Genomic DNA, 26,613 nt, shown 5'->3' on the forward strand with positions numbered 1-26,613 from the left:
TCGATCCGCGAGATGTCAGATTTAAAGTTGTAAAAACTGGCAAGTTGAGTACATCTCTGAACTTATAACAATTTTGACTAAATTTATTGCTTTAATTTCTTCTCTCTTTTTTCTTAGAAAAATAGAAACTCTTTCTGAATAATTTCGGACTTTTAGGTTTCTATTTATTTTTGTACTTGTCAATCAAAAGTTTATTTTGAATAATTAAAGACGTCTTTTTTTCTTGTTATTTCCATCCAAACTTGTTAAAATATTTGCTTCTACGATTTGTCGAAATAAATAAAAAAATTAAGAGACTATTTCAGAAAATTTACAGAAAGCTCAAAAGACGAAGATATTTTCAATAAGTAACAGAGTATATTTCAGTACACTAATGAAAACAAATTGCCAGACTGTTTTACATCGCTGATATTGCTCATCGTTTAACATTTCTTAATAGCATTGCTCAAGATTAAACATGTTAGATAATATTTTCTTCTCCTTTCTATTAGGCCAGCGAAACAGAATGTATCATGGAAATTAAAGATGCACTGCTTTTTAACTGTTTCGCATAACAGATCGAAATTATGCAGTAAAGACTGCAAAAGCACTCCATCATGGACAAATATCGCTTCTAACTTTGGGGCAATGATTTTGATATTTACAGCATAATAATTAAACACATGACATCGATTGCAGCGGATATTCGACGATGTAATAAATACGAAAATAACAATCTATATAACCGGACTACGACCAGCAGCAACGATGTAACCAACGATTAAGACGAGAAATTAATTTAATTATGATTTTCAATAAATGTATACTTGAATTTCTTTGAACATTCCTTTTTACCCAAAACGCGTAATGAAGTAAAAACGAGATTTTTAATTTATACAAAAAATATATAAAATAATAGGAACTAAGTAATAGAATAATATAAAATTAACATTAAACGTAGATAATAAAATAGAGTGCTTAAAAGATATCTATTAATTATTTAACGAAATAGGAATTCACTGGAGTGATTTTAACGGATAGAAGTGAGTATGAGTATGGTGTAAAACACTAATTTCATATATTTATAGCAACAACTGTACAAGTTCCGGTTCACACATATCGATAATTACCATTCGTTAATCTTAACAATAATGGCGGGAGCAACGAAGCTGTTCAGAGTTCACGAACGCTTCCTGGCTTGCGGAGACGAGCCTTTTCCCCTCTCGTTGCCGTCGCGTATAATCGATAATGCGCGTCTTTCGCGGAGATGGGCGAAAGCACGGCTCGCTACACGCCAGTAATACGCAGTTTTGTAAAAGTGCCTCGTTAAAAAATCACATTCGTTATCGAACTGGGATATGGATTGCCTCGGGATACGATAAAAATTTTCGCACGCTATTCCCATTAACTTTCAGAGGACCTTTATGTCTCTGCAAAATATCAGTTACTTTTGTAATAATTTCTAGAGCTTTAATAACTAGGCAATCTTTTATTCGTTATTCATCAGACAATTTGTTCTAATTAATTAACATTTTAATATTGTACTTTATAAAATTATCGTATTGGAATACAAACTACCATTTTTCGTAAAAAGAAGAAAATAGAAAGAAATATCCTAAGGGTTGATCTAATCTTTTTAAAAATTCGACTTTTCAACCCTGGAAAGTGATTCTAAATCAACTTTTTACAGAAATTGATTTTTCTAAACAAAGAAAATTATTTTAAATCGAATTTTTTTTGTAAAAAAAGAATCGTTTTCTTTCTATACAAGCAGGGCAATTTCAAATCCGATTTCTTGCAAAAAAATCGATTCTTTTAGAGAAACAAATTAGAATCGAACATTCTTAATCGTGACGAGTATAAGAATTTCAATTATGTTTAGCTTAGCAATAATTATTAGTAATAGCATATTGATATAATTGATATAGTTGAGAGAGATGTATCCAATTACTGGTCCTCTAAGAGTTAAGGTGAATTTGTCGAGACCTCATGAAAGGAAAAAAATATTTTCAGGTGAACTATACATACCTTTCATCTTAACTAATGTACATTTATACATCTCACTATAAAATAGATTCAGTCGTAATCGATAAACTATACATACGCAGAATAAGGTGCGCTCGTTATCGGCGCACGATGAACGAGTCAGACCACTGCCAAAATTGTCCATCGTATATCGTGATAAGACAGATACCCTCGCTCTTCTTGGTACGAGACACACAGGACGGTATGTAAGTATTTATCTTAAGGGCTTCCTAAGAAGAAATTCCGTCGATCTGCGAATTAACGCGAATTAATAATCTCGCGTTATACAGCGATTCTTGATATAAGACTTTCATTCTAGAGTTTTGTACACTCTAAATTTACACTTTTACCGAATTGAAATTGGCAAACTACAATGTTATAGTTTTGCAACAGAAACTTTTATAACAAAATAGAATATATAAAATTGATATAAAATTAAAGTGGCAATTTTAATTGGATTTGAACTTTGGTTTCCACGTCTTTTCTATATTCTTTTAGATTAATATGAGTGTTTTTAATATAAATAAAAATATTTATATTAATATAAATATTTTTTAGTTGAGACAAATATAAATTCCCTATCAGAATATAATTTAACAATTAATATAATAATATTATTCTCAGAGTATTTTTCTTCTTTGTAATTTAGTAAAATAAATTTTTGTATCGAAAGTCATTTTTATTTTGACACTAAACAAGCTTTCACTCTCTTCTCTTTTTTTTTTATTTAGTTATCGCTGCTTTTAACATTTAATTAATTAATTATTCGACAGGTCGCTGGAATCGCGCATTAAATCAGTGCGAAGTACGTTCGATAATTGCGTCAAGGATTTTACGGTGGAAGTATATGTTTTTTGCTACTTGATACACATAATAAATATCGTAAGAGGTTTTCGCAATGTAGCCATAATTTTCAGTACTTAAATCAACCCTGATAAACTAAGTCTGTTAAGTCCAGTGATAATCGCGTGATTAATAGTACTTTTATGGATACTATTCTACGCTGTTTTTTGTGTTAATCCTAGCTTGGCATCGTTAATAGAAAATAATATGGATAGGAAGCATATACTAAAAACGAAAATTTAATGTCCCACGAAGATTAGAGCAATGTTTTAATAGCGTTTGTATTGATTCAGATGAAATCCTTATTTTTCTTACGATTATAATAAAACGTATAAATAAATGAAAACGACGTAATATATTTATTAGGATACTTCAAGATTATTTTACGTTAAATTAATGAGATCACAATAGTTCTTATATAATACCCTAAATAGGTTAATTTTATTGAAAGAAATCGATTTAATCAAATTTTTAAGAAAACCATTTTATTTAATTAAAAAGTATAAAATAAATTTTTAATTTAAAGGAAGAGAGAGATCTTTTATATTTAACTCTATTACAATGTCACATATATTATATTTAAATTAATTTTATTGTTTTGTTATCAAGTTGTCTTAGAAAAAATATAAAACTATTTATATTTACATACTTTAGTGAGTCACAAGAAATCTTATTAAATTAATATGTATAAATATTTCATTCTTATTCCTCGGGAACATTAAAATTGTCGTTTAGAGTAAATACTTGCGCGCATAAACTTTATTATTCTCGATATCAACTGGAATGTGATCCTGATACGAGTATAAATCCACATTTATATTATTTTTCAATTATTTTGGTTAGTCTCTCGATAAATGCCTGAAAACATTATTTCAAGTTATGCTTCTTTAAAATTATTTTGTTAAATAAGATAGGTACAGCATATTTGTATCAACAAAAACAATATTTTACGTCATATAATTGTACGCTATTTTCTTTCTCTCTCCACTATCTACAAATACAATAACGTGTAGATTAAAGCAACTGGAAAGAAATCAAAAGAACATATATTAATCTCTCAAATATTACTACACTTATCACAGGAATGCAGAATAAACATAGCACATACTATAAAACTGCTCAAAATATTTGATGTTACGAATTATTTCTCCGTCAAATTTAAGAGACAGTATCTGATTGGCTTCTGTACGATAATACCACAATCGAAATTCACTAACAATAAGTTATATTCACCTCGACTCATGATTTTTCAATGATTGGCATTCAACGCTCTGTCTTGTGTGCGCACAAATTTCGGAATGTATCTCAGCTACGTCAAAGCAAGCTGACAAACCTGCCCGTTCTCCCGACTGCCTAAATGTATCTTTGTCAAAAATATGAGCGGCACGTCTTACCGGAGTTCTCAAAGATATACCGCACATGCGGATGGACACCGACAAAGTCGCGTGTCACGGGAAACCGGGGCTCGGGAAGAAACCTGGACGCTCCCTGAACCTGAACGGCGTGTCGTCTCCGTGTTGACGAGCGGGCGGCTCTCTGTATTTACATTCTCCGCCAGGCCGGTGACGGGATAGACGGTTTAGTAAAGATTCGCGGTTTTCAGCGGCAGCGGATCTAACAGATAGGGTGGCAGGGCCGCCGAGAAGGGCCTGGGACTGCAGGAGCCCCAGGTACCGCCGCCGCCGCTGTTTCCCCGAGCGTTGGGCGAGCCGTCGCTTGTGCCATCCGTATTGTGCTTCACATTCACCAGATTCTGGTTAGCGATCGGCTTGATCTCATTCGACGAAAGCACGCTGTTCGAGCCACCGGGTGGTGTCGCCGGACTCCTCGGCGACCGTCCTTCCGCCTTCACTGTACCGGCCACGGGGCTGGACGCGCCGCTGTCGACCCCGATGCCACTTTGCGACGTAGACTTCTGCTGAGCCAACCTCTCCTGCTTGCGAAATTTCGCTCGCCGATTCTGGAACCATACCTGCAACATTGACACAATATCCAACGCCGTTAGATCCTGTTTTTATTATTTCCGGATGATTCACGATTAATTTGTTGAAAAGACAATCAAATTTATTGTGTATATTATTTAGATATTTTCGACTTTTTTGTTCATAACTTATAGGATTGTAATATAAGATATAACAAATATTTAACGAAGCTATAAATATCATAATTAGTTGACATATGAATAACCCTACTGTTAAAAATTTATATCATGTATATCTTTATGACTTTATCTTTAATTACAAGTGTTAAATAGAAATTGGGGTTGTATAAATATATATATACTATATAAATGTTGATGCTAAATCTATGATTAATTTCTTGTAATCTATTTGAGATATTCTTCTGTTTATACGCGAATTTTGATGTATCTAGACATATTTATGAAAAATTTAAATTTAGTTATTTAAATAATTTTTTAATAAAATGATTGCAGTTAGTCGTCTAACAAAAAAGCAGAAATGCTCATTACATAAAACATAATATTGATAATAATTTCCGATTAGACAGGATGATTTTAAAATTCTTACTTTAAACTTTTATAATTTCCGTTCTATGTTTGATAAAGCAAAACCCGTTGATGCTAAATCCGTTAGAAATGTAAATAAAAAATTTATTTCAATTTTAAATACATTTATTCAAGGAATTGTTTCTTATTCATATCCATTATTTCATTTTGTATCTAGTTCTAAATATATTTTGCGATTGATTTAAAATGTGAGATACTTCAAATCCCGTTAATCTTAATCTGTCGATTGTCTAAAAAGCGAGATTTTATTAAATAATAATCCTAATACGCCTCTATAAAAAGAAATCAATAGATTTAAATCTAGTGGACACAGAGGAAATCGAGAAATCGCGGTTCAACTCTCTTCCAATCTATTATATTTTAGGAAGAAAATTTTACAAATAAGAAATTCCTCTTAATACATAATAAATTTCATAAAATTGCTTTAATATTTTTAATAGCTTAATTTTGTTACTGAATTTATAAAACGGAAGTAATGACAATTTAAAACTGCAAGAACTTTGTAATTATTCTTTATATAATTGACCTTATTCACGCTATATAAATGTAAGTTGATGTTTAATTCAAAGATTTTTTTGTCGGAAACAATTAATATCAAATTAACAATTATTCCGAAATTGAAATAGCTTGAAGTCTATATTGAAGGTTGAATCGAGACTTAAGTTTACGATATCTAGAAATGGCAAATATTACGTTTTTACATTTTCTGTCGTAAAACGAGAAATTGTCGCACGAGGCGCGTCAGAGAGTTCGGCGCGGCTCGTCAGAGCGAAGCGGCAAGGCTGGCCGTTCGGCGCGCTCGTAATTGGCCCTAGCCGGCCAAATGAAATATTTAACGAATAAAATAAACAGACACCTGCGGTGACCTGCATGTTAAAGTAGCGGATTTATTTGCTTTAGCGTTTATCTGACCGGTGGTGCTGCCGCTCATCCACCCTTTTCCCCTTCAACCCCCTATCACGCCGCTCTGTCCCCACTGCATCCCTGACTCCCTTACGGTGCTGCAAACTCCCCTTCAATCTCCGTCCCTCCTCGTCACTCCCTAAACCGTTCGTTCCTCAACGTGTGCGCACGTGAATCCCACCCCTGGATTTTCCAGGGGCGGCTACGTTCAGGGCTCGTAGGACGTAACTGCTCGAGCTGTCGGAGCCAGGGGAGACTGTACGGGGGTTAGAAGGGACGCGAGATGGGCGGCGGAGGGTGGCACCGCGGCGACGGCGGCGGCAGCGGCGGCGGTGGTGGAGGCGGGAGGCGACGGCGGGAACGCAGGACACCATGATGAACGTGATTGCCCTTTCTGGCTGGCAAACACTGGGGCTATTGGATTTTTATCAGCTGCTGCTGCTACTGCTGCTGCTACCGGTTGTCGCGCGTCGGTTGCGCAACCGGCGTGGCGATTTTTCGCGAAATTCGAATCGTAACTACGCGACGAACACCGTGAATCCCCTCGTGTGCTAATTAATCCGAAATTGATTACACCTGGCATCGCGTTTCTTCGTGATCTATCGTTGATTGAAAAACGGTAGAAAAACAGAAGCGAGATATAAAATCAAGGGGAAGAAGGGCCAGACCTTTCAATTTATTCTTATTATATAAGCCTTTTGAGGAAAAGAAAGAGAATCTGTGTTTAGAAAGTAACAACACAGTCGCTAGAAAGTTTCATGTTAGAAGGTAGAATTTAATTAATTAATTCGATAAAAGATAGAATTATCGGTATTTTATGACGATTGTGTACTTAATGACAATATGCTTAATTTCTCAGCACTCTTAGATTTTATCCTAAATTAAAAAAATAGCTGCGAAATTGCAAAAAAATGTATTTGGTTGAATTCTTATACTTCTTCTACATAAAGTTGAGCATAAAATCAATTCTGTTTACTTTTTTTTAATTGTCTCGCGACTTATCGACTAGGTCATGAATGTACTGTCCCCGGCATGTGCCAAAGACAATGCTAATAATTCGTATTTGGCCACGGACCAAACCTCGAGCAGACCGTAGCATGTGTGCCGTTGTTTGTCGAAGTGACGATGACGACAACGACGAGGCGAATTAGGGTGAGAGAGCGGCGTTTGCGTGCTCGCGCGCGCACGCGCGTATAGCGTTAATGTTAAACAAATACACCGCGCCAAAATAAAGTGCAACAAGGCATATCGACAGATGTCCAGCACCTTCTGGATAAATATTTAATCATCTCTTTAGACGGGAGCTGTACGGGAATTCTACCCTCCGCTCTCTTCCGATCATACGCTTCGATACGCGTTCGCGTGTGCATGTGGATTCATCTCTTTAGTTTGTCTTATTATTTTATCTTTTACATTTGGTTATTTTATCATTCTTATATATTTTTATGTATCTTGTTAATTTTCGGATCAATTTATTTGGTTTATCCTCGAATGTTAAGGAAAAAAATGGAAATTTTTGATTGAACGATTGACGGTTGAGGATTACTTTTCAACCAGTTAGAGCAAAGCAATCGGTAACTGCTTTGCGATGATTACTGCTTAAGGTGCGTTAAGGGAGACGCTATTAAAGCTATTTCTGTCATTTCTATCTTCGTTGTTTGTTAGATGTAAAATAAGAATAGAATGACACAAATAACGTTAATTAGCGTCTCCCCGGATGCATCAATAATCAATTTTACAAATGACGATGCTTTTTTATTTCGTGATTAAATATTCAATTCATATGATGTGGTTCTCATAAAATTTTTGTCAAAATTTTTTTATTGTATTTCCTTAGGATTATAATATTAAAAAAATAACATCTTAATTCTATTTTATACATCTACATTTTTTTAAACAAAAATTTTCCATTTGCAATAGTATTAATAAAAATTTAATTATATTACAATTAAAATCTAATTATAATGCAATTAAAAATTTAACATACTATACGTATAATAAAAGATAACTTTTACAAATTTTTCATTAAAGAAAAATCGATTTTTCAAATTAGCTGTATACGTTTATTTAATGCATAGAAACCACTAGTATATTTAAATAATAATCGTGAATGTATGTATGGATCCAGTAAAATACATTTCGCGTTAATAAATTTATTAATAGTTGAATGTTAAAAAATTTTTTCAAACTTTTTACAGAATTTTTATGTAAATTTCAGAATTCTTCATATAACTTTTATATATAATTTATAACTTTTAAAAAAATTTCTCAGACTTTTTTATACGAACTGGAACACCTTTTGTAAGTACTGAGAAAGTCTACATCTCTTCTAGAAATCTTTATTATATATGAATTATGGAATACTTTAAAATTTCTCATTTTGTTACTTTTGAAGCAAACTTATAAGCTTGGAGAAGTTTAAGTATATTTTTTTTAGAAACATAGGTAATAAATTTAGTATATAAGAATTCTTAAAAATTTTATAAAATTGTCAGAATTCTTTCTATCAGAGACATTTTGCATTCATTACAACAGTCGTTAATTTAATTAGACAATTAGAGCCAAGTACTCTCATAACGGTAACTATTTTTATATGTTAGACATTGTTTGATCAAAGACTATATTCGATCCTGTGTTCATGTCAATGATTAAAGTAAATATCGAGGCATTAAGAATTCTATAGAAGCACCACACGATGGTGCAATTTGCGCTACGCTTATCCGTTTGATTCACCCTATGTTAGGCTTCGTCGTGATTTTCCCTTCTCGAACCAGTTAACCGCGGATTTCGCTCGGTTGCTTTCTGACCCCCGGCCGATCTAATTTGATATCGACAGATATATTTCGCGATGTGATTAGTTTCGCCGATAAAATTTGAAAATATATGCAAAAGAAGTAGAATGCATATAATTCTGCACACTATAATCTACAATATAAATATAAATTCTCTAATAAAATTTTAATTTCATATTCGATATTAAATATAGTAAAACAGAATGATTTTGTTTTATGATTAAGACAAAATATCAATTTAAAAAAATATTAAATCTCTTCTCTCTCTCTCTCTCTCTCTCGCTCTCTCTCATTAAGTTTTGTGTGTCTAGTTAATTTGTAATGGAGTCATTCCGACGATCGTACCAATAAAATTGAATGTCTCCACGCTACACGAAGCAGACCGTAATTAAGACTGAGATGGCAGGCTGATGCGACTTCACCCTAAACTTATTTCCTTAATTGAAAGTCTGGATCGCTGCAGTTCGTATACAATATATTTATAGTAAGATAGAATACAAGAAAAACCATTATACGTATTATATAAATCTGATTAACTTTGCACTTACTCTTTTTCTATTTCCTATTTCTTCCCTCTCTCTTTCTTCTTTTCCTTCCTCTCTCCTTTCCTTCGTCATTCTCTCTCTTTCTCTTTGCATTTTCTTTTAGAATACACACATTGATTGTATATTTTAACATGTAACTGAGCATGTAACGTTAAATAATTAGCAAAATTTGTTCATTTATACACAAAAATATTACTACCGCGACATTTTAATAAAAGTCATTAATAAAAATAGAACTAAATTGCCTACAAAATATTTAAGATAGTATCAGTAGAAGAAGAACCAAATCTATAAGCTCCCTTTTGTTCCTCTCAAGAACAGTGTAACAATTATTTCTAAACATTTCTAACTAAAATAATGCTACAGTTTTAGATTACAAGTGTATAAATATGTTAAATGTCGTATACTTAGTTCGTAAAATGTCATGAAAAAATTATACCCGCCAGCTTTGCTACTGTAACAGCCGAATTGTGGAACGGCATAAGATTGTTATCTCTAAACGCGCGCAAACTGACGTGACTGCGAGACGTGACGGAATTATTCTTGGCGGTGCGCATCCTGGTCGTTGCTCTTCTTCCTTTTCCCTTGCCGACATCCTTGATGCGTCGTTCCGCCACGGATGATACCCAGCAGGACAGTTTTTAATCACTGTAAGTGGATCTACATAGAGCTTGCAATTACCAGCGCACACTCTGGCATGGGCCCCTTGTGTATCAGCCCAGCCCCGACACTAGCCACCAGAACCCGGGCGAATGTTTTCCCCATTTCACACAGACACACACACACATCCCTCCGTGCCACCAACTGCAGCAACCCCTCGACTCCCGGAATCGTCTCTCGTTCCCAGCCCTACACCTTCCCCTTTGTTCATCTTTTCCATCTCATTCTCTCCTTCTCTCCCTCTGTTACTATCTCTTAGACATCGCATTCTTCTTTTTCTAACAGTCTCTTCTCATTCTAAGTATTCATATTTCTTTTATATCTCTCTCCCTCTTTATTCTTGACTATCTTAAGGTCTCAGAGTGTATCTCTCCCTTCTCCTTTTCTTTTCCCATCTCTCTTAAAGTCGTGACTTCTTTCCTGTCTCGTTTTTACCAGTATCCCTTAGATTTCACATCTCTTTCTATCCTTTTTAGGATTCTTTCTTGTTCCTAGCATTCGTTTCTCCTCTCCTTACATTGTTCTCTTTCTATCATTCGATTTCTCCCCTTTTCCTGTTTCCTTTCTCTTTAACTTTTACGCCAGATTCCCGGACTTTCTCGTCCCTTCCAAGAACAAACCCTTAATCGTAGATGTGCTGCTTGTCTCTGTCCTTCATTCCCGCAAGACACAGGGGGGACGTCTTGTTTTACTTGACAGCGGCGTATTCCACTGAGAGATGGAAGAAAATTTACGTTGATTTTTCGACTGCGCATCGGTCGTATAACTCCCGAGGCTTCGAGATTGCCCCCTGTCCGACTTTAACTTCATCTCTTGAACGCTCACTTTAGATGAACACGTCAAAGTTCAAATATCAATCAATTAAACGATGATAAGATTGTTATATCTTGATTTTTATAGTTTAGATACATATTGATTCTAGTCTTTGTAATACTATTCTATTAGCTTGAGTATATTTTTATTAAAACTAGTGTGTTCGATTTTTATCTATGTTAAATATTGTATTATATTTGTTTTAAATCTTATATTCTTTAGTCTTTACTTACAATTAATATATATAATTATATTTTAATATCATCTTTAAAAAATTCTGTTTCCTTTTTAATTATTATCTTTAATTCTAAATATTAAATTTCTTTAAAGAATTGGTTATAGAAAATAAAGCATTTATCCTTTTTCTCTAATAATAAGATTTTAATTTAACCTGTAATTCACAATGTTAAATAATCTCACATTCTATTTGTACAATATATCATCCTACGCAATTAATAATCTTGTTACAATTAATTACTTTATATGTAGCATTAATATATATGATACTATAAGAAAATGAATTATTGATTGATTAAAAATTTAGTAACATCATGAGTTATATTCAGTAAAACTATTTGCATCTGTAACAGAATTTTATACTATTAATATGTTAATATTATTTTTTATGCGTATTTTTCGAATGTACAAAATAATATAATATATAATTATATTACTTTTTCAATAATTAACTATTATTCATAAAACACTACTTGTGTAAAAGCATTCTACCACGTATGTTTATCTCACGTATAAAATAATATTAATATATCTTTATAAAAGAATCTCTTTTTTGAAATATCAAAAATATCCTTTTACTTTACTCTTTTGATTTTAATTTCTAGAGAACTTTTCTTTAATAGAATTTTAACTACTTTTTCACGGATGCCAGTTAATTAACGTTATCGACAAATGTCATTCACCCAGTACGAAACACCGCAGTCGAACTTTTTGAAAACCATGTTTTTCGCCCATTTCGCGCATCGATACATGCTCGCTGAATATTAATCTCGTTAGTGGCGAAAAACACAACTTCAATCGCCTGTCCCATATCGGAACGCTATTGCCGCCTCGCTCCCTTCGTAATTTTACATCTGCGCACTTGACATCCCAATTTAGAGAGAGGGAGGGAGGGAAAGAGAGAGAATGCAAGAGAGATCAGCTTTGGTACGTATTATGCACAGCTCCGCTACTCTACTACGTTAATGGAATTGTAATTCATCCTGGATGACATGTGACTCAGAGTAGCGAAACGTGCCGCCACGCGACGGCCAGAGTAGTCAATGAGACATGCAGTGCAACGATAAAAGTATCATAAGATACATTAAGTATCATTCACATCAAGCTCATCGCAATTGTAATATGATGATATATGCAAAATGTTCAGAATAAATTAAATAAAAGATATTTTCAAGACTAAAATGTGTCCTCTTCTACATTATTTTTCTATATATAAAATAATTACATTTTGAATATAGAACTTAATACTTTTTTTCTTGCACATAAGAATCACACACTTTTAATTTTATATTTATTATTAGTATCTTATTATATGTTTTTAAGAGATATCCGCGTCTCTATATTATATAGAATCATTTGCAATTATACGATTGCATTTGCTGTATTATCGAGCCTTAAATCGACAAGGACAAGTTTCCTACTAATCAGAAATCGTCGTCCCTTCATGTGCAGTTTGTATTGTGTGGCATCGGTCCAATCGGGAGGAGATATGGGTCAGCGCTGATTAATCTTGCGCCACGTTCATTGGCGATAAGCGGCGTGGAAGATAGAAACGTGGAGCAGGACCCACAGGTATATAATTCAATCGCCGAATGACTCACGATTGCTTCTTCGAAGATATAGATGCGAGATAAGAAGATCACTGGTCTTGAGAAACCTTGTATATCACGCGATCAGAATAAAATGTGAGAAGTGATCATTTGAACGAGACGAATATTTTCTTTAAGAAGCAAATGCATATTTTATTATGAATAAAATTAAGCAGACGTTGTCAAAATTAATGCATATGACTCCATAAAACGAAAAAGATATGATTCTGAGGAATAAAAAAAATTATATATGTGAAGGGGTATTCATCTTTTCACATTATGCTTAATGTGATTATAATTTAGTAATATTTTGAAAAATATATAATATATATATTATAAAATAATTTAATCTCTCTCTCTCTCTCTCTCTTTTCTTTTTTATACTCTATTAAAAATCTAAGATCAGAAAAAATATTATTAGAGTTTCTATTCTTGTATTCTTCGTGAACAGAAGAATGAATCTGCGCAAATTTAATGTGATTATGAAATAACGATAAAAGGATTGAATGAAAAATTACAGTCTATTCTAAAGAATGAGTGTGACGTAATTATTGTTATATACTGTTTGAAATTTGAACAGTGATCGAAAGAATTGAATCCATCACGGAATACCTATTGTCTCATCACAAGTTTCTCTAGTGAAGTGGTTTCAAATATCGCGATCGTTTCTGTCAAATTCGCTTCAATATGCGCTTCCAACTGGAACGAGCAAAACTGTTATCAACGAGTGTCAAAACGAGTAACACGTTTTTTTTTAACGCGTCTTCGTTCAAAAATTGTTTTCGACACTGCGAATAATAATCTCGACGAAAGGTATCATGTTTAGTACAGTATTGCATGTATGGTTCATGTGCAAAGGTGATTTGATTAATATTGCATACAGGACATTAATACCATCAATAAAATATTAGTGCTAATCCGAGCGAATCCCTCAAAATATGGATAAAGGGCAAGGGTTGTTATTGGTAATAATTCTCTTATCTAGTTCTTATTCATCTTATTATACTCTTAAATAAAGTAAAACAAATTCTTTATTTCTTATTTGTTCCAATACTATTTCATGGTCTATGTAAAAACTATTACAGGTTTTTAAGCTTCATTTCGTGTTATATATATTACGATGACAGTGATTAATCATTTTTCATAAAGATTTCAAAATTCGTGTTTGTGATATCGATATCGACATCGCAATCATGTTTCAATATTCTTCTCAATATTCTACTCGTCACATCCGTCAAAAGCGTCATTTCTGTAGAGATAATATTCTTTTCTCCGTTTTCGGTACTGCGAACGAGCAGCCGATCTTGCGCGCGACGATCAAGTTATAGTCGCTGCATAATGCAGCGGATAGTGTTACAAATTCAATCATCTTTCGGGTATTTTTATCGATGTCAGCCGCTCCAACGACGAGAGACGGGATATTTCTACGCGGTGTAACACACGCGCGTCGAGAGAATCTCGACTATCAATAGCACGCTGACTTAGTTATGCGCCCCTACCTAACGCTGCCAACTAGAATTCCGATATCCGTTAGAACCGGCCTCTGTTGTTGCAAGGTAATACGATCCAGCACGTTTTACCTCTTCTTAAAATGCTATATTGTCGTATTTTACGCCAAAATCATGCTCGATCGATTATCGTATGTAGCGGCACTTACATTTATTTTGCGTTATTCCATAAATGACAAATTTAATGTAAGTTTTACATAGTTTGCTTAAAGAGATAAGAAAAGAATAATGAGCATTGCTAAACTTAGTAGATACTAAGAACGTGTTGTATTATAAAGTAGATACTTCGCAAATTTAGATTTTCTCTATCTCTCTCTCTCTCATTGCTGGCTCATTATTGAAATTGATTGAAGCTTTTTAGATAAAAATAGATTAAATAATTATAATATATTAATTTATAATGTATAACGATATTTTGTTCTTTTTATATAATTAACATAAAATAAAAAATAAAGAGCAATAGATATACATATGTAGTTAATAGTATATTGACAAATTCGCGAATTTGAGAACAAATTATTTTAATAATCATCATGTTGTGTAAAAACAGTAAGTATTTAATTAATATTTAATAGCACGTCTATTAAATATTTATATTTTATTTTATCTCTTTTGTTAATAATAATGTTATTAATAATAATTTTATGACTTATGTAATGATCGTCACAAAAATAAATAGTAACAACAATGATATTATTATACATTCTAAATAAAAAATGCAAATAAAATATGCAAACTAATTTTCAATGCTCAAAAACAGGAGTTAGATTTAAGCATATAACTCGATCGTTTTTATATATTTATAAAGTATTTTTTTTTACATACATATTTATAAATCCAGAATAATCTAGAACTTTTCGAGATCTCGGAAAAAAAAAAACGTTCTCAACAACTAAAAACAAAAAATAAAGTTTTTATGCTTTCCACGAGATCAATAAATGTTCAAAATGATGTATATTATTGTTAGAGTTTTGTTGAGTCATCTCAGAAACGTTACTTTATAATTCAAGCTAAAAGTAAAACTTTAAATAGTAAAAGAACATAAAGGTAATAATAGCAGCTAATTAGATTACATTATGAATGAGGTATGAAAGAGAAGAAATAAAGAGGTAGATAATTCTTCAGGATAAAGCTCTGTCGAACACATATCCACACAATTTATATTTCGCGCTAAATAAAAGTAGAAAGGTAAGATAAAGATAATAATAGCAGCTGATTAGGAAGTATCTTAAATGAGATATGAAGAAGGAGAAATAATGGTAGATAATGTTCAAGGAAAAGAGTTAACGGAAACATTCCTGCGTAACTTAATTTATACTTTGCACTAAGTGAAACTATAGATAGAGAGAGAAAATAGGGGTAGTAATGGCAGCCGATTAGGAAGTATCCTGGAAGCAGGATGTGCAAAAGGGGGTGGACGGAGGAAGCCAATGACTCTCACGATACGAGAGGGAGGAAATTTTATCGAGCAGCCGCCATCGACGAGATGGAGGGCTGAGAGGGATGGAGGCAGGGGCGCAGGGGTTGAATCGGAGGGTTGGAAGACAGCGGGGGTAGGATAACTCGCAGTAGCGAACGAACGAATCACGAATGAAGGGACGAGGAAACTCTTGAGGGACCGTACGTTCTGTCAGAATGGAGGAGGGCAAAGTCGAGCAGACAAAGGACTTACCCCACCGTGGGAGGATAAACCTCACCAGAGATGGCGGTCGCGCCGCGAACCCGCAAACTACTAGAGTATTAATAGTTATCTCGTGCTTCATTATTGCGCGGTCCTCGTTCATGATACGCGAACATGTACGATGATGTACAACGCAGGTATACAATTATCATTTAGAGATTACTAATATTTGTTTTAAAAGAACACCTTTTTAACTAATTTTAATCGTTATTATCGTGGTTAAATTACCCAAAGATGGTTTAAATCAAATTAAAAAAAAAAATTCCTAATGCCTTGTGTGAAAAACAGAAAAAAGTATGTGATATTAAAAAAATAACATATAAAAATAGGATTTGAGGGAATAGGAAAGCGAATGAGAAAAAAAAAGAATAACAAATTACAAAAGAAAAAGTAAAAAATAAAGATGATAGATATTTAAAAATATTGAGAAAGTGCATGTGAATCTTCATATGAATAGAAAAAGAATCTCGTAAAAATAAAGTACGTAGTTTTATGTCGGATATCGACGTCCCAGAAATGGTTCCTCCTCTCACTCTCTTCTCAAGATAGATTGAATAGCTTTATTTCCACTTAGAAAGTTCGAAGACCACACGATTTTCGACCCGCGATTTTTCTTGGACACTAATTTAATAAACTTCAATATTGGTAAAATAATTTTAAAAACATTTTTTTATTTTTTCAAATGCATTCTTCCACATTTTTCTCCTAATATCTTCGTAATGATACAAATTACAATATGTACAATGTAAATAAAAAATTGCAAAAGGAATATTAAAAATTGAGACATGATCATGCATATATAATTTTGCTTGCCTTAACCTTGGGTAATAAAACTCTATATGTGTATCTTGGCATCTTTTTGGCATTTCTTAAAATACCAAGACTAAAAATAGATAAACTGAAAATTGCAAAAATACAAGAAAATACAAAAGATTGAACCGAAATATAGATATATCAAATTCTGTTAGATATATATAATAATATTCAAATAACATATTTATTAATCTAGAGATCATACATATTTGATGTATGTAAATACAATTTTGATATTATTAATATATTAATAAATACTAATATTTAAAAAATTAATAAATATGAGGTATTTCATATAAAAAAAAAACATTAAGTTCGATTATAATATATAGTATAAATACAATCAAAGCTATACCTAGATTTCGTATTTTGATCAACACAGCTGCAGTGATTAGGGCTGTAGGGTCAAGGGGTTAATGGCAGCTTAAGTAACTTGCCGTCGCCAAGATAATCGCACTCATCGTGCAAAAGTGGATTATACGCGTTGGAATATCAAGTTGTCGCCGTAAATAGCGAGTGATTTAGTTTCACAGTCGTCGAATCGCCATCCCTAATCTCGCCGTGTAATAATATCGCGATCGTCGATGGCAAACGTTATATTAATCCGCGCCTACGTCTTTCCGAGATAAGATTAAATTTATTGCTCCCTTCTCCAAGCTGGAAACCAATGAAATCGTCCACACTCCTCGCCCGCGCTAGATAATCTGAATGAAATTCGGCGAAGAGGTACTTCGGCGGCGCTAAGTGATGCACGTCAGTCGAGAAGTCTAACTTTAGGTTCCGTTAGCGTCTGGAGAGCTGTCTAATCACGTTACCGTACATGTACCTCACCTGTCCTTCTCGCGACACTTGAGTCCTAGCGGAGCAGGTAACGTCATGGATGTGTACAAGTAGAGGGAATTCAGCGAGCTGTGACAGGTAGCTCCCGATTTTAATATGAAGATGTTTCCAAGAGATCGTGTAAATTGATCTCTTATAAAACGCAACCGATTTTGCTATATACAGTATCCGATGAAAAACGGAAATGGCAACTGTTCTCTTCCGGTTGAGAATCTTCAAGTTACGAAAAATGCGCAAGGAAGTTCGTGTAATGTAAATAAATAATAAAATTCCTTCGTTAATTTTGTGCAAACGATAATTTAATTTGGATTTATTCAGACCGAATAATTTAGATCCAAATTTTTATTTAGTATGAAATATAATTGTCTGATTTTGAGTTTTATTTAGAATGAACATTGGAATCAATGTAATGCGATAAGAATTGAACAAGCATATTCAATATTTATTATCAATGTTGGAAATTGAATAATCGTATGAGTTTCTTAAGTCAATTTTTAAGAATAAGTACTTAAAATTTTTTAAAGAGATTAGTGTTTGTAAGGATTGTTTTAGTTTGAAAACATTCATATCATAAAAATACATTTTGATTTATGCACGTATAATGATCTGAAAATTGGTGTAAATCAAATCGCACAAAACGAGAACAATTTTCCTGGATTCAGTTGTCACATTTAAGAATATTTAACATGTTTACCTCCAATTGCTATAAATTGAGAACTGTTATCATACATCTCGTGCAGTCCCGAATTATATTAAGATTAAATTTCCCAGAATTATCGCATAAATAAGATATAACAAGAGAAATTTTTTCACAAAAAGGATTGCCAGTCGTCGTTACACTTTTGCTCGTTTCAACAGTAAAAAAGAAAATATTATTTAAGCATAATTTCATACGTATGAGAAGTAATTTTGCAATAATGTTTGTACAATTCTTTCGTCGTTTATCTTTTGTTCATGATAATCCGTCACGCGTATTAGACAGTATAATCCATCAGCTCGCGACCTGCAGGTATAGCCATGAAAACGAAAATGGAGTCTGTAATGTAATTACGTACTACACTCCTTCTGCGAACTCACCCTCAACTTTCAGTCAACAACCCTCTCTTTGCGCAGATGAAGCAAACTACGCGATATGTATAATGCAAAATTTTATTGTATAATCCAAAACAGAATGTTCTTTTCTAATAACAATAAAAAATTATTCTGCTTATTGTATTCTTTACGTTACGTAAATGTGATCAGAGTTCTTATTCTATAACTTTTAATGACAATATCAGTATTGTTATATCGTCATTTTTATCATACCTTTTTTAATCAAGTATAAAACAACAATATAATATTAGATGACAATATTATAATATCAACATTATTGTTAAGAGTTATAAAACAAAAGGGCTTAGTTTTTAAATGTTCTATATAAAGCTATTCGCTTTTATAAGAAATTATCATATTTAATTGTATATAATATAAAAATTGGAAAGTTACTCGTAACAAAGTTGTTATACAATTAGAGTTACTTTTTTCATAACTTTTTTCGGTAACTGTAATTTAACTTAGTTACAGTTTTTTTTCCAGTAAAATTTAATAGTTACTTTTAAAATTATTACTTCATATAAAATTTATTCGTCAACATGTGCGTGATCAACATATGTGTGAGCGTCCAAACATAGCCATGAACTGACTAAAATAAAGTATTTATCAGATTTCTTGTGATTAGATATATTTTATCCCTGATAATTATATTACACTGTAAATGTCTACATATATGGAGAGAGATGAAAGCTATAGTGGTTTAAGTCACTTAATTATAATTTCGAGAAACAGAAGGTTTTTTTCAACATATTGCTTTAGTAGACTGAATCAATGACCTTAAGTCAATAGATTGAAAAAAAACTGAAAAAATATACACTACGCTTTCATTGCTCCATATTAAGAATTAAGAATTAAACTAGTTAGGATTTTTTGTATGTAAACGGATCTTAATACTGATCTCATAATTTTTATTCTAAGTGAATGTATATATTAATTTATTATAAGTAATATAGCGTATAATTGAGTATTTTGTATAATAAAAAATAATTTAATGCTATAAAATAATGTTGAAGATGTATTACATTCTTGTATTTAAAGTAACAATGCAAAAAATTAACGACTAGTTATTTTTTAAGTAATTGAGACTGTAACATGTGTTTCAGAGAATCGATAACTTATTATAATGGTAACTATTCTTTTTGTGCACTTTTACTCTTTTTGAAAGAAACTAATTATAGCGAGTTACTTTCACAAAGTAAATCAATCTTGTATATATCGATATGTAGGTATAATTTCGATCATTTAGGATAAATTAAATTTAAATTTTACATTGCATAGAAATTGTTAATTTAACGTGAAATTTTAGAAAAAGGAATAATTACAAAATGAAGAAAAAACAGACTAACCTGCACTCTAGCTTCCGTCAGGTCGATCTTCATAGCAATCTCTTCTCTAGTGTAAATGTCTGGATAATGTGTCTCCTGGAATGCACGTTCCAATTCTTTCAGTTGAGCCGACGTAAATGTCGTTCGTATCCGACGTTGTTTTCTCTTCTCCGCGAGGCCATCGTGCCCTGAGTAAGCTTTATATCCCAAACCGCCTGAAATTAGAAATGTAAAAATAAAGATAAAAATGATCGAAATGTATAGAGATAAAAGGTAATTTTTGAAATTTGATTTTTTTATTTGTTATGCAACGACAATAATAATAACGATAATAATGTCATAATAGTAACATACAATTACAATTAAGATATGACATTTCAAAACGTATCAAAGAAAACAAGAGTCTTTATTTTCTCTTTATTTTCATAAATAACAAAGAACAAACAGATGTATTTTATATAAAAAATGTCTATATAATTAAATACGTATACATGTATTTACATATTTATATTTAAATAGATTTTTTATCTTATTTATATGTATAATTATATATAAAATATTGCCATATATAATTTTTTTTCTTTGTATGACATCTGTTCATGTACAGAATAAATAATAATAAAACACTAAAAAATAATTAGAAGACTAATTTCCGTATTGATTTTTATATAAAGTAAAATTTGAGAAAATGAGAAAAAATATATAGTCACAAATAATAATCGTGGTAAGTAATGGATACTTGTATAATGCCGTTATCTCGTTACATTACTTTTTTATGATAAAGATTTCGTAATCGACGTTACAATTTTTCATGATAACGATAATGCCAGAATTAGAACACTAACTTTCGAAAGTATTTCATTACCATTATGCGTTTCTCATACGTTTAATTCTTATTGAAAGAGTAACTATTCTAGAGCCTTGGCATTACCGTCATGAAAATTGTAGCATTATTAAATCTTTATTTTTTTCAATGAAAAATGGGTAATAGTAACGAGTTATACACTTTCAGAATTAAGTGACTGTTCTAATTCTAGCGTTATCGCTATTCATCATAAAAAATTATAACATTATTACCAAATCACTATTTTAAAAAAGTAACGGTAACGGCGTTACAAGTAACATGTTACTTGCCACCTCCAATAATAATGTATAATAAAATTAGATTTAATTGTATAAAAAATGTTGTATATATAATAGCAATTTTATTTTTTATAAAGAAAAACAAGGTAAGTTTTTTATTGTTATAATTAAAAGACTAACTTTTCAATTAATCTTCTTTATTTTTGTGACATATAAGAACAGAGAAGAAAACATATGAGTTTTATTGTATAATTATATAATATATATATGTATATTTTATATTTAATTATGTATAAACTTCCTTTATATCAGAAATCTTTATATGTATTAAAAAATAAAAATGTAATAAAAGACTAAAGATATTAGTACTTATTGCAATAACAGTAAATGTACATTTATGATAGAAATATGTATTGCCCATTTAGTTGTTTGTTTAATACAGATACAAAATTTTGATAACAAAATATAACAAGACAGAATTCATTTCCTGCAATAATTTATTACATCCCATATATCTTTGTTTCCAAAGAAAAAAAAAAATACTTTTATGTTTTATATGTTTTATATTTTTTGTCTTTATTGTTATGTGTAAAATCAATATAAAAACAATTAAAATTTTACGCTTTTAAAAACGAACAATTTAATTTTCTAAAATCCTTGAATAATTACGTAAAGACATATATTCGTGGAAATCTTTTATCTTATTGATATCACATATATCTGATATCCTTACGATAGTTTCGCTTTGGTAGCTATTTATATTTCTAGCTCCTTCAGTGAATTCATAAAAAATTAATTGAAGCATGACAGATACGTTGCATAATATATCCGCGTGACATTCTTGTGCGCATTATGTCGAAATAACATGTGTGATGTTGAATTCAATCGAGATCAATTATCAACTAGGACGAAGGGAGATTAGCTCTTTGCTCCTGTGTGACATGTTTAGCCCCTTCTAAATCGCCGGAACAAACATAACAAAGCGTCGCACGTTCATAGACTGACGGATTGACGCAAGGATAAAGGAGCCCTTGTTAAGCCATGCTACAGTTTGAAATTATGAATTATTTATTATGGTCAATTATAATACAATATCAAGTTAACATATGATATTATTTATTAAGTTATTTACTTGATTTATTTAATATAACGCACAGACACTTTAAGTTTCAGATAATATTCCAATATAAATAAAAAATAATATATAAATTATGTTTGTATTTAATAACATGCTTTAAATAATTATTAAACAACTAGATAATTATATATGATATAATTGTAACAAATTTTCTGATAATTTCATGATATTTCATAATACTTTATAATACTTTCTTTAATTAAATTGTAAGTTTTTACAGAACACATCATGTGTTATATGTATCGTGAGATACATTGTTTTTAGATACAGTTTTTAGATATATATAATTTTTCATGAATGATTACACAAATCCATTTTATGCATTGTTTTATTAATAAATAAACTGCTTAAATTTATAAAATCAATTTTTATAAAAAAAAATTGTAAATACTACAAACTTGTGTGTGTATGTTTCAATATTTCCATTTTTAATAAAAAAAAATAAAAAGTTTCATTTAATTAAATAATTGAATCAAGTACTTGAATATAAAACTTTCTAAAATTAAATAAAGAATAAAGTTGGAACATTTATTTATACGTAACCAAATTTTAATACAAGAAAAATCTTTCACTTACTGTTATTCATTATTCCAAAAACTATTGATATTTCATCATAAAAAAGAGTCGACACTAAATTTCTTTAAGAATGTATTATTAAAAGAAGAGATTTTGGCTTAAAAAATAATTTTTAAGTTGATTTTTTTTTAAGAAAAGCTATTGTGTGTGTGTGTGTGAATATAGAAACTTAAAATTTTTAATATATATAATATTATTCACGTTTAAATTATATGTATAAATTTTTGAAAGTCTCTAAGTTCAACACTTTAAAAGTTATAAATCTATGCATATGTACTAAAATGATGTTAGACATAATTGAATTTTAGCTATCCGAAATAAAAACTGATAAAATTTTTTATCTATATAAATATGGTTACGTTGCGTACTAGAATAAGAAAATTATATTAAGATTTAACAAAGTGGTGACATAATAAGCATCTAATTAAAAAAAAATTTTAATCTCTTTCTTACTAAAAGAAGATTTTAACTTAATTCTAATAATAAACGATATTCCAAATTAAAAATGTTATTAATATTTGTTGTTTTGAATGAAAAATAGAATCCTTCAACTGTTGACTACAATTATTTTAAAACAAAATGAACATAGTAATTTGTAACTTTGAAAATACATTCTAAATATTCATATATATATATATATTTATATATATGTATATATGTACATATATATAAATATAAAAATATAAAAAAAATTGTTACCTAAAATCTTAAATTTATGTTCAATACCTTAAAAAAAAAATCATAAAATTTAACTTTGAAAATCGTTTTCAGAGAATCTCTTTTTATAAAATCTGATACAATTGGTTGTAAATAAACTCAATTGTCTAAAAAATAAGAGTAGTCAGATATCAAATTCTTTCTAACACTTGATAAAACATTTGGATTAAAGATTTTGATTCCATCGTTACAACTGCAAAGTTGACAATTACTTTATAATAATTCGGAAATTATCCGAAAGTATACGTTATAATCAATAGCTGATTGAGTACTTGAAAAATACGTTCAAACATCACTCACTCTGAAGATTGATAGCCGATGGGAAAATGGAGGCGGCGTGCCGATGGACTTCCTGGGACCTGGCAGCCATTACGGAGCAGGGGGTCGAGTGGGCCCCATGGTGCGCGTGGGCATGGGGGTGCGCAGTGTGATGGGCCGTGAGTGGCGTGCCACCGGCCGCAGCACCGGCGGCAGCGGCCGCATTACCGGGATATCCGGCAGCTCGTGCCGCGGTGTAACGATAGGCCGCTTGACTCATCTGCGAGCACGAGCTCAGATCTCCGTAACTACACTGCATCTCGCCGGCGGCCAAAGCGCAGCTGGAGGCTTCGAAGCCGGCCGCTGCCGCGGCCGCGGCCTGATTCAGATACGAGTAGTCCATAATGTCGTGGCCTGGCTGCAAGTAAATCCACTTTGCGTTACTCCTGCTGGCACTTAGTACTTCAAGAGTCGTTTCTTTACACTTCAGTAATAATGAGGGATACGCGTGATAGTCTCGAATGAATGCACTCGAAAAAAAATCAACGGTTAGGCCGTTAAAAGTCACGATGTCTAACACATTAATATTTTGAGATAGGTATATAATAACGCGTCTCTTCTAAACTTTATGAAAAAAAAAAAAAAAGACACTGGTTGCGCGAAAACGTATGACTGTGATGGCGAATGCAATGTGAAATTTAGAAGGTCACGTAAGCAGCGCGACTTATCCGGGCCCGTTTGTACCCGCGCTCTTGGGCCCGTTCGTCCGCGGGTAAGACCCGGATAGACGCGAGCGGTAGGAGCGGCACGCCGCTCTCTCGTCGGCGACGTTTCAGCGAGACCGGGAACCGTGCCGGGCCGCTGGTTGGGTTCCTCGATAGCGGCTTATGATACGTAATCGGATCAGCGATATCAAATTATTGCGATTACACCGCGGATAGGAAGAAGTTTTCCGGCCCGCTTAAGAGCGCCCCGTACGACCGACTGGTGGGTCTCCTCAAAATCAAATGATAAGCTTAATTCAATAACCGCCGGTGCCGCGGGTAGGAGCGTGGGTGTGGCCATGGTTGACTCGCAGGGGTTGCGTTTCGTAGGGGGTTCGCCATGTGAAAGCTGATTCGCCGGCAGCCGACCCATCCCTGTGACGAGAACGGGGGTTGAAACACCGCCCCGTGTCGGCGATACCGATTTCCACCCCTCTCGAGGTTTACGCGGGGCCACCCCCAGGTTACAGACCAGACAACCCTCTTCCCCAAACGGCCATCAGCCCGAATGAGTGCTATCATTCGATGACGCGCCCCTCCGGCCGCCCCACCTTCAGCTTTACGATCGATCCCGCGCAGAGACGCCGGCGACGAAGGACGCCGTTGTGTCCTGACTGCTCCAGTGGACGCGAGGAGTCTGTAAGAGGCTGCGTCGCGTCCCGTACCGCGGCGAAGATCCTCGGAGCTGTTTACACCTGCGTGCCGTGCCGTGCCGTGCGAAGGATATCACACGGGCCGGATTATTCGCGTCGCGCGTCGACGCTAAAACACCTCTGCTGGTCACATTCTGACTGTTAAATATTATATCAAAGAGCAAGGGGGGAAAAGAAGCAAGGGATAAAAAAAGAAATAAAACATAATATCGTTTCTTAACAGGTTTATTAAATGTGTATCGGACTTAATCTTTTAGTACAAATTTAATATACATATCGCTCTCTTTCTACTTCAAAAGTGATACAACTCAAAAAATCAATTTTTTCAGAAAAGGAATAAAACTATTTAACTCAACAGAAAATTATCGACTAATCAAATAATATCGGCAAAAAGAATATATTCTTAACATATAATCAACTGTTATTTTTTACATTTTCGTTTGCTACTCTTAAAAAATTACTTTTTGAGTTTTAATACGCAATTTTAACGATTTTTTATTTGATGATTAATTTTTTATGATTGATGTAGAATAATAGAATAATATTTATTTAACTCATAGTATCAACTCGAAAATTATATGTTTTGATTTAAATTGTGTCACTTTTGAAATAAGGAAGCGATATCTATATATATATATATTATTTGCTATAAAGCATTATCATAAAGTAATATTGTTTTCTCATTTATTTTAAGCAGCAACATTGCATCAAATAGAATTTGTTGTTCTGTATATCTCATTTTTATCGATTGATTATGACTCGTTTTCTAAGATTGACAGTATTATTTAGATAAAAAAAGTACAGAGCAATGATGAAAATATTAAAAGCAACATAAAAATAAAAATGTAAATAATATTATTCACACCAAGCATAAAAAGTATGCTTAAGGACCGATGTAATTGAAAAAAGATATGCTAATTACTATTAAATCTGTATTTAAAAAGTGACTTTTAAACACATTTAATCAAATTATTTAAAAAATAATGTTATTTTCTTCTAACTAAATACTCTTCATTATAAATTACAGCTGGTATCATTTTGGTGAAAGCTAAATAATCTCTGCATTTTAAATCAACTTAATGTTATAAACCAAATGTATAATGATTGATGGATATTTTTTTATCATTTCCGTCGTATGAGAGATAGAAAACTAAGTTTACTAAAATTATAACTTTATTATTACTATTAGTGAAACTGTGAAAGAGGAAAACCGAATTTCTTTTATGTATAAAGTATAGAACTATTTTTGTGA

At 32.2% G+C, this 26,613-nt stretch overlaps 1 protein-coding gene across 1 annotated transcript; it reads right to left on the minus strand.

Moving 5' to 3' along the window:
• Positions 1-4,426: 4,426 nt before the first annotated feature.
• On the minus strand, positions 4,427-24,347 carry LOC108782271 (homeotic protein ocelliless). Its single transcript, XM_018550493.1, has 4 exons — positions 23,987-24,347; positions 20,194-20,387; positions 10,296-10,463; positions 4,427-4,819 (listed from the first exon to the last, which is right to left on the minus strand). The coding sequence occupies exons 1-4, from the start codon at positions 24,345-24,347 to the stop codon at positions 4,427-4,429; spliced, it is 1,116 nt and encodes a 371-aa protein (XP_018405995.1).
• Positions 24,348-26,613: the final 2,266 nt, after the last annotated feature.

This window comes from Cyphomyrmex costatus, unplaced genomic scaffold, assembly GCF_001594065.2.
Source record: "Cyphomyrmex costatus isolate MS0001 unplaced genomic scaffold, Ccosl1.0 scaffold123, whole genome shotgun sequence".
Taxonomy (NCBI): domain Eukaryota; kingdom Metazoa; phylum Arthropoda; class Insecta; order Hymenoptera; family Formicidae; genus Cyphomyrmex; species Cyphomyrmex costatus.

Coding starts and splice junctions, on each gene's coding strand:
- LOC108782271 (XM_018550493.1), bottom strand. CDS start 24,347: ATGGACTACTCGTATCTGAATCAGGCCGCGGCCGCGGCAGCGGCCGGC. Junction 20,388..23,986: donor ATCGGCTATCAATCTTCAGA/GTGAGTGATGTT, acceptor TTCTAATTTCAG/GCGGTTTGGGATATAAAGCT. Junction 10,464..20,193: donor TGACGGAAGCTAGAGTGCAG/GTTAGTCTGTTT, acceptor GGGAAGGTGTAG/GGCTGGGAACGAGAGACGAT.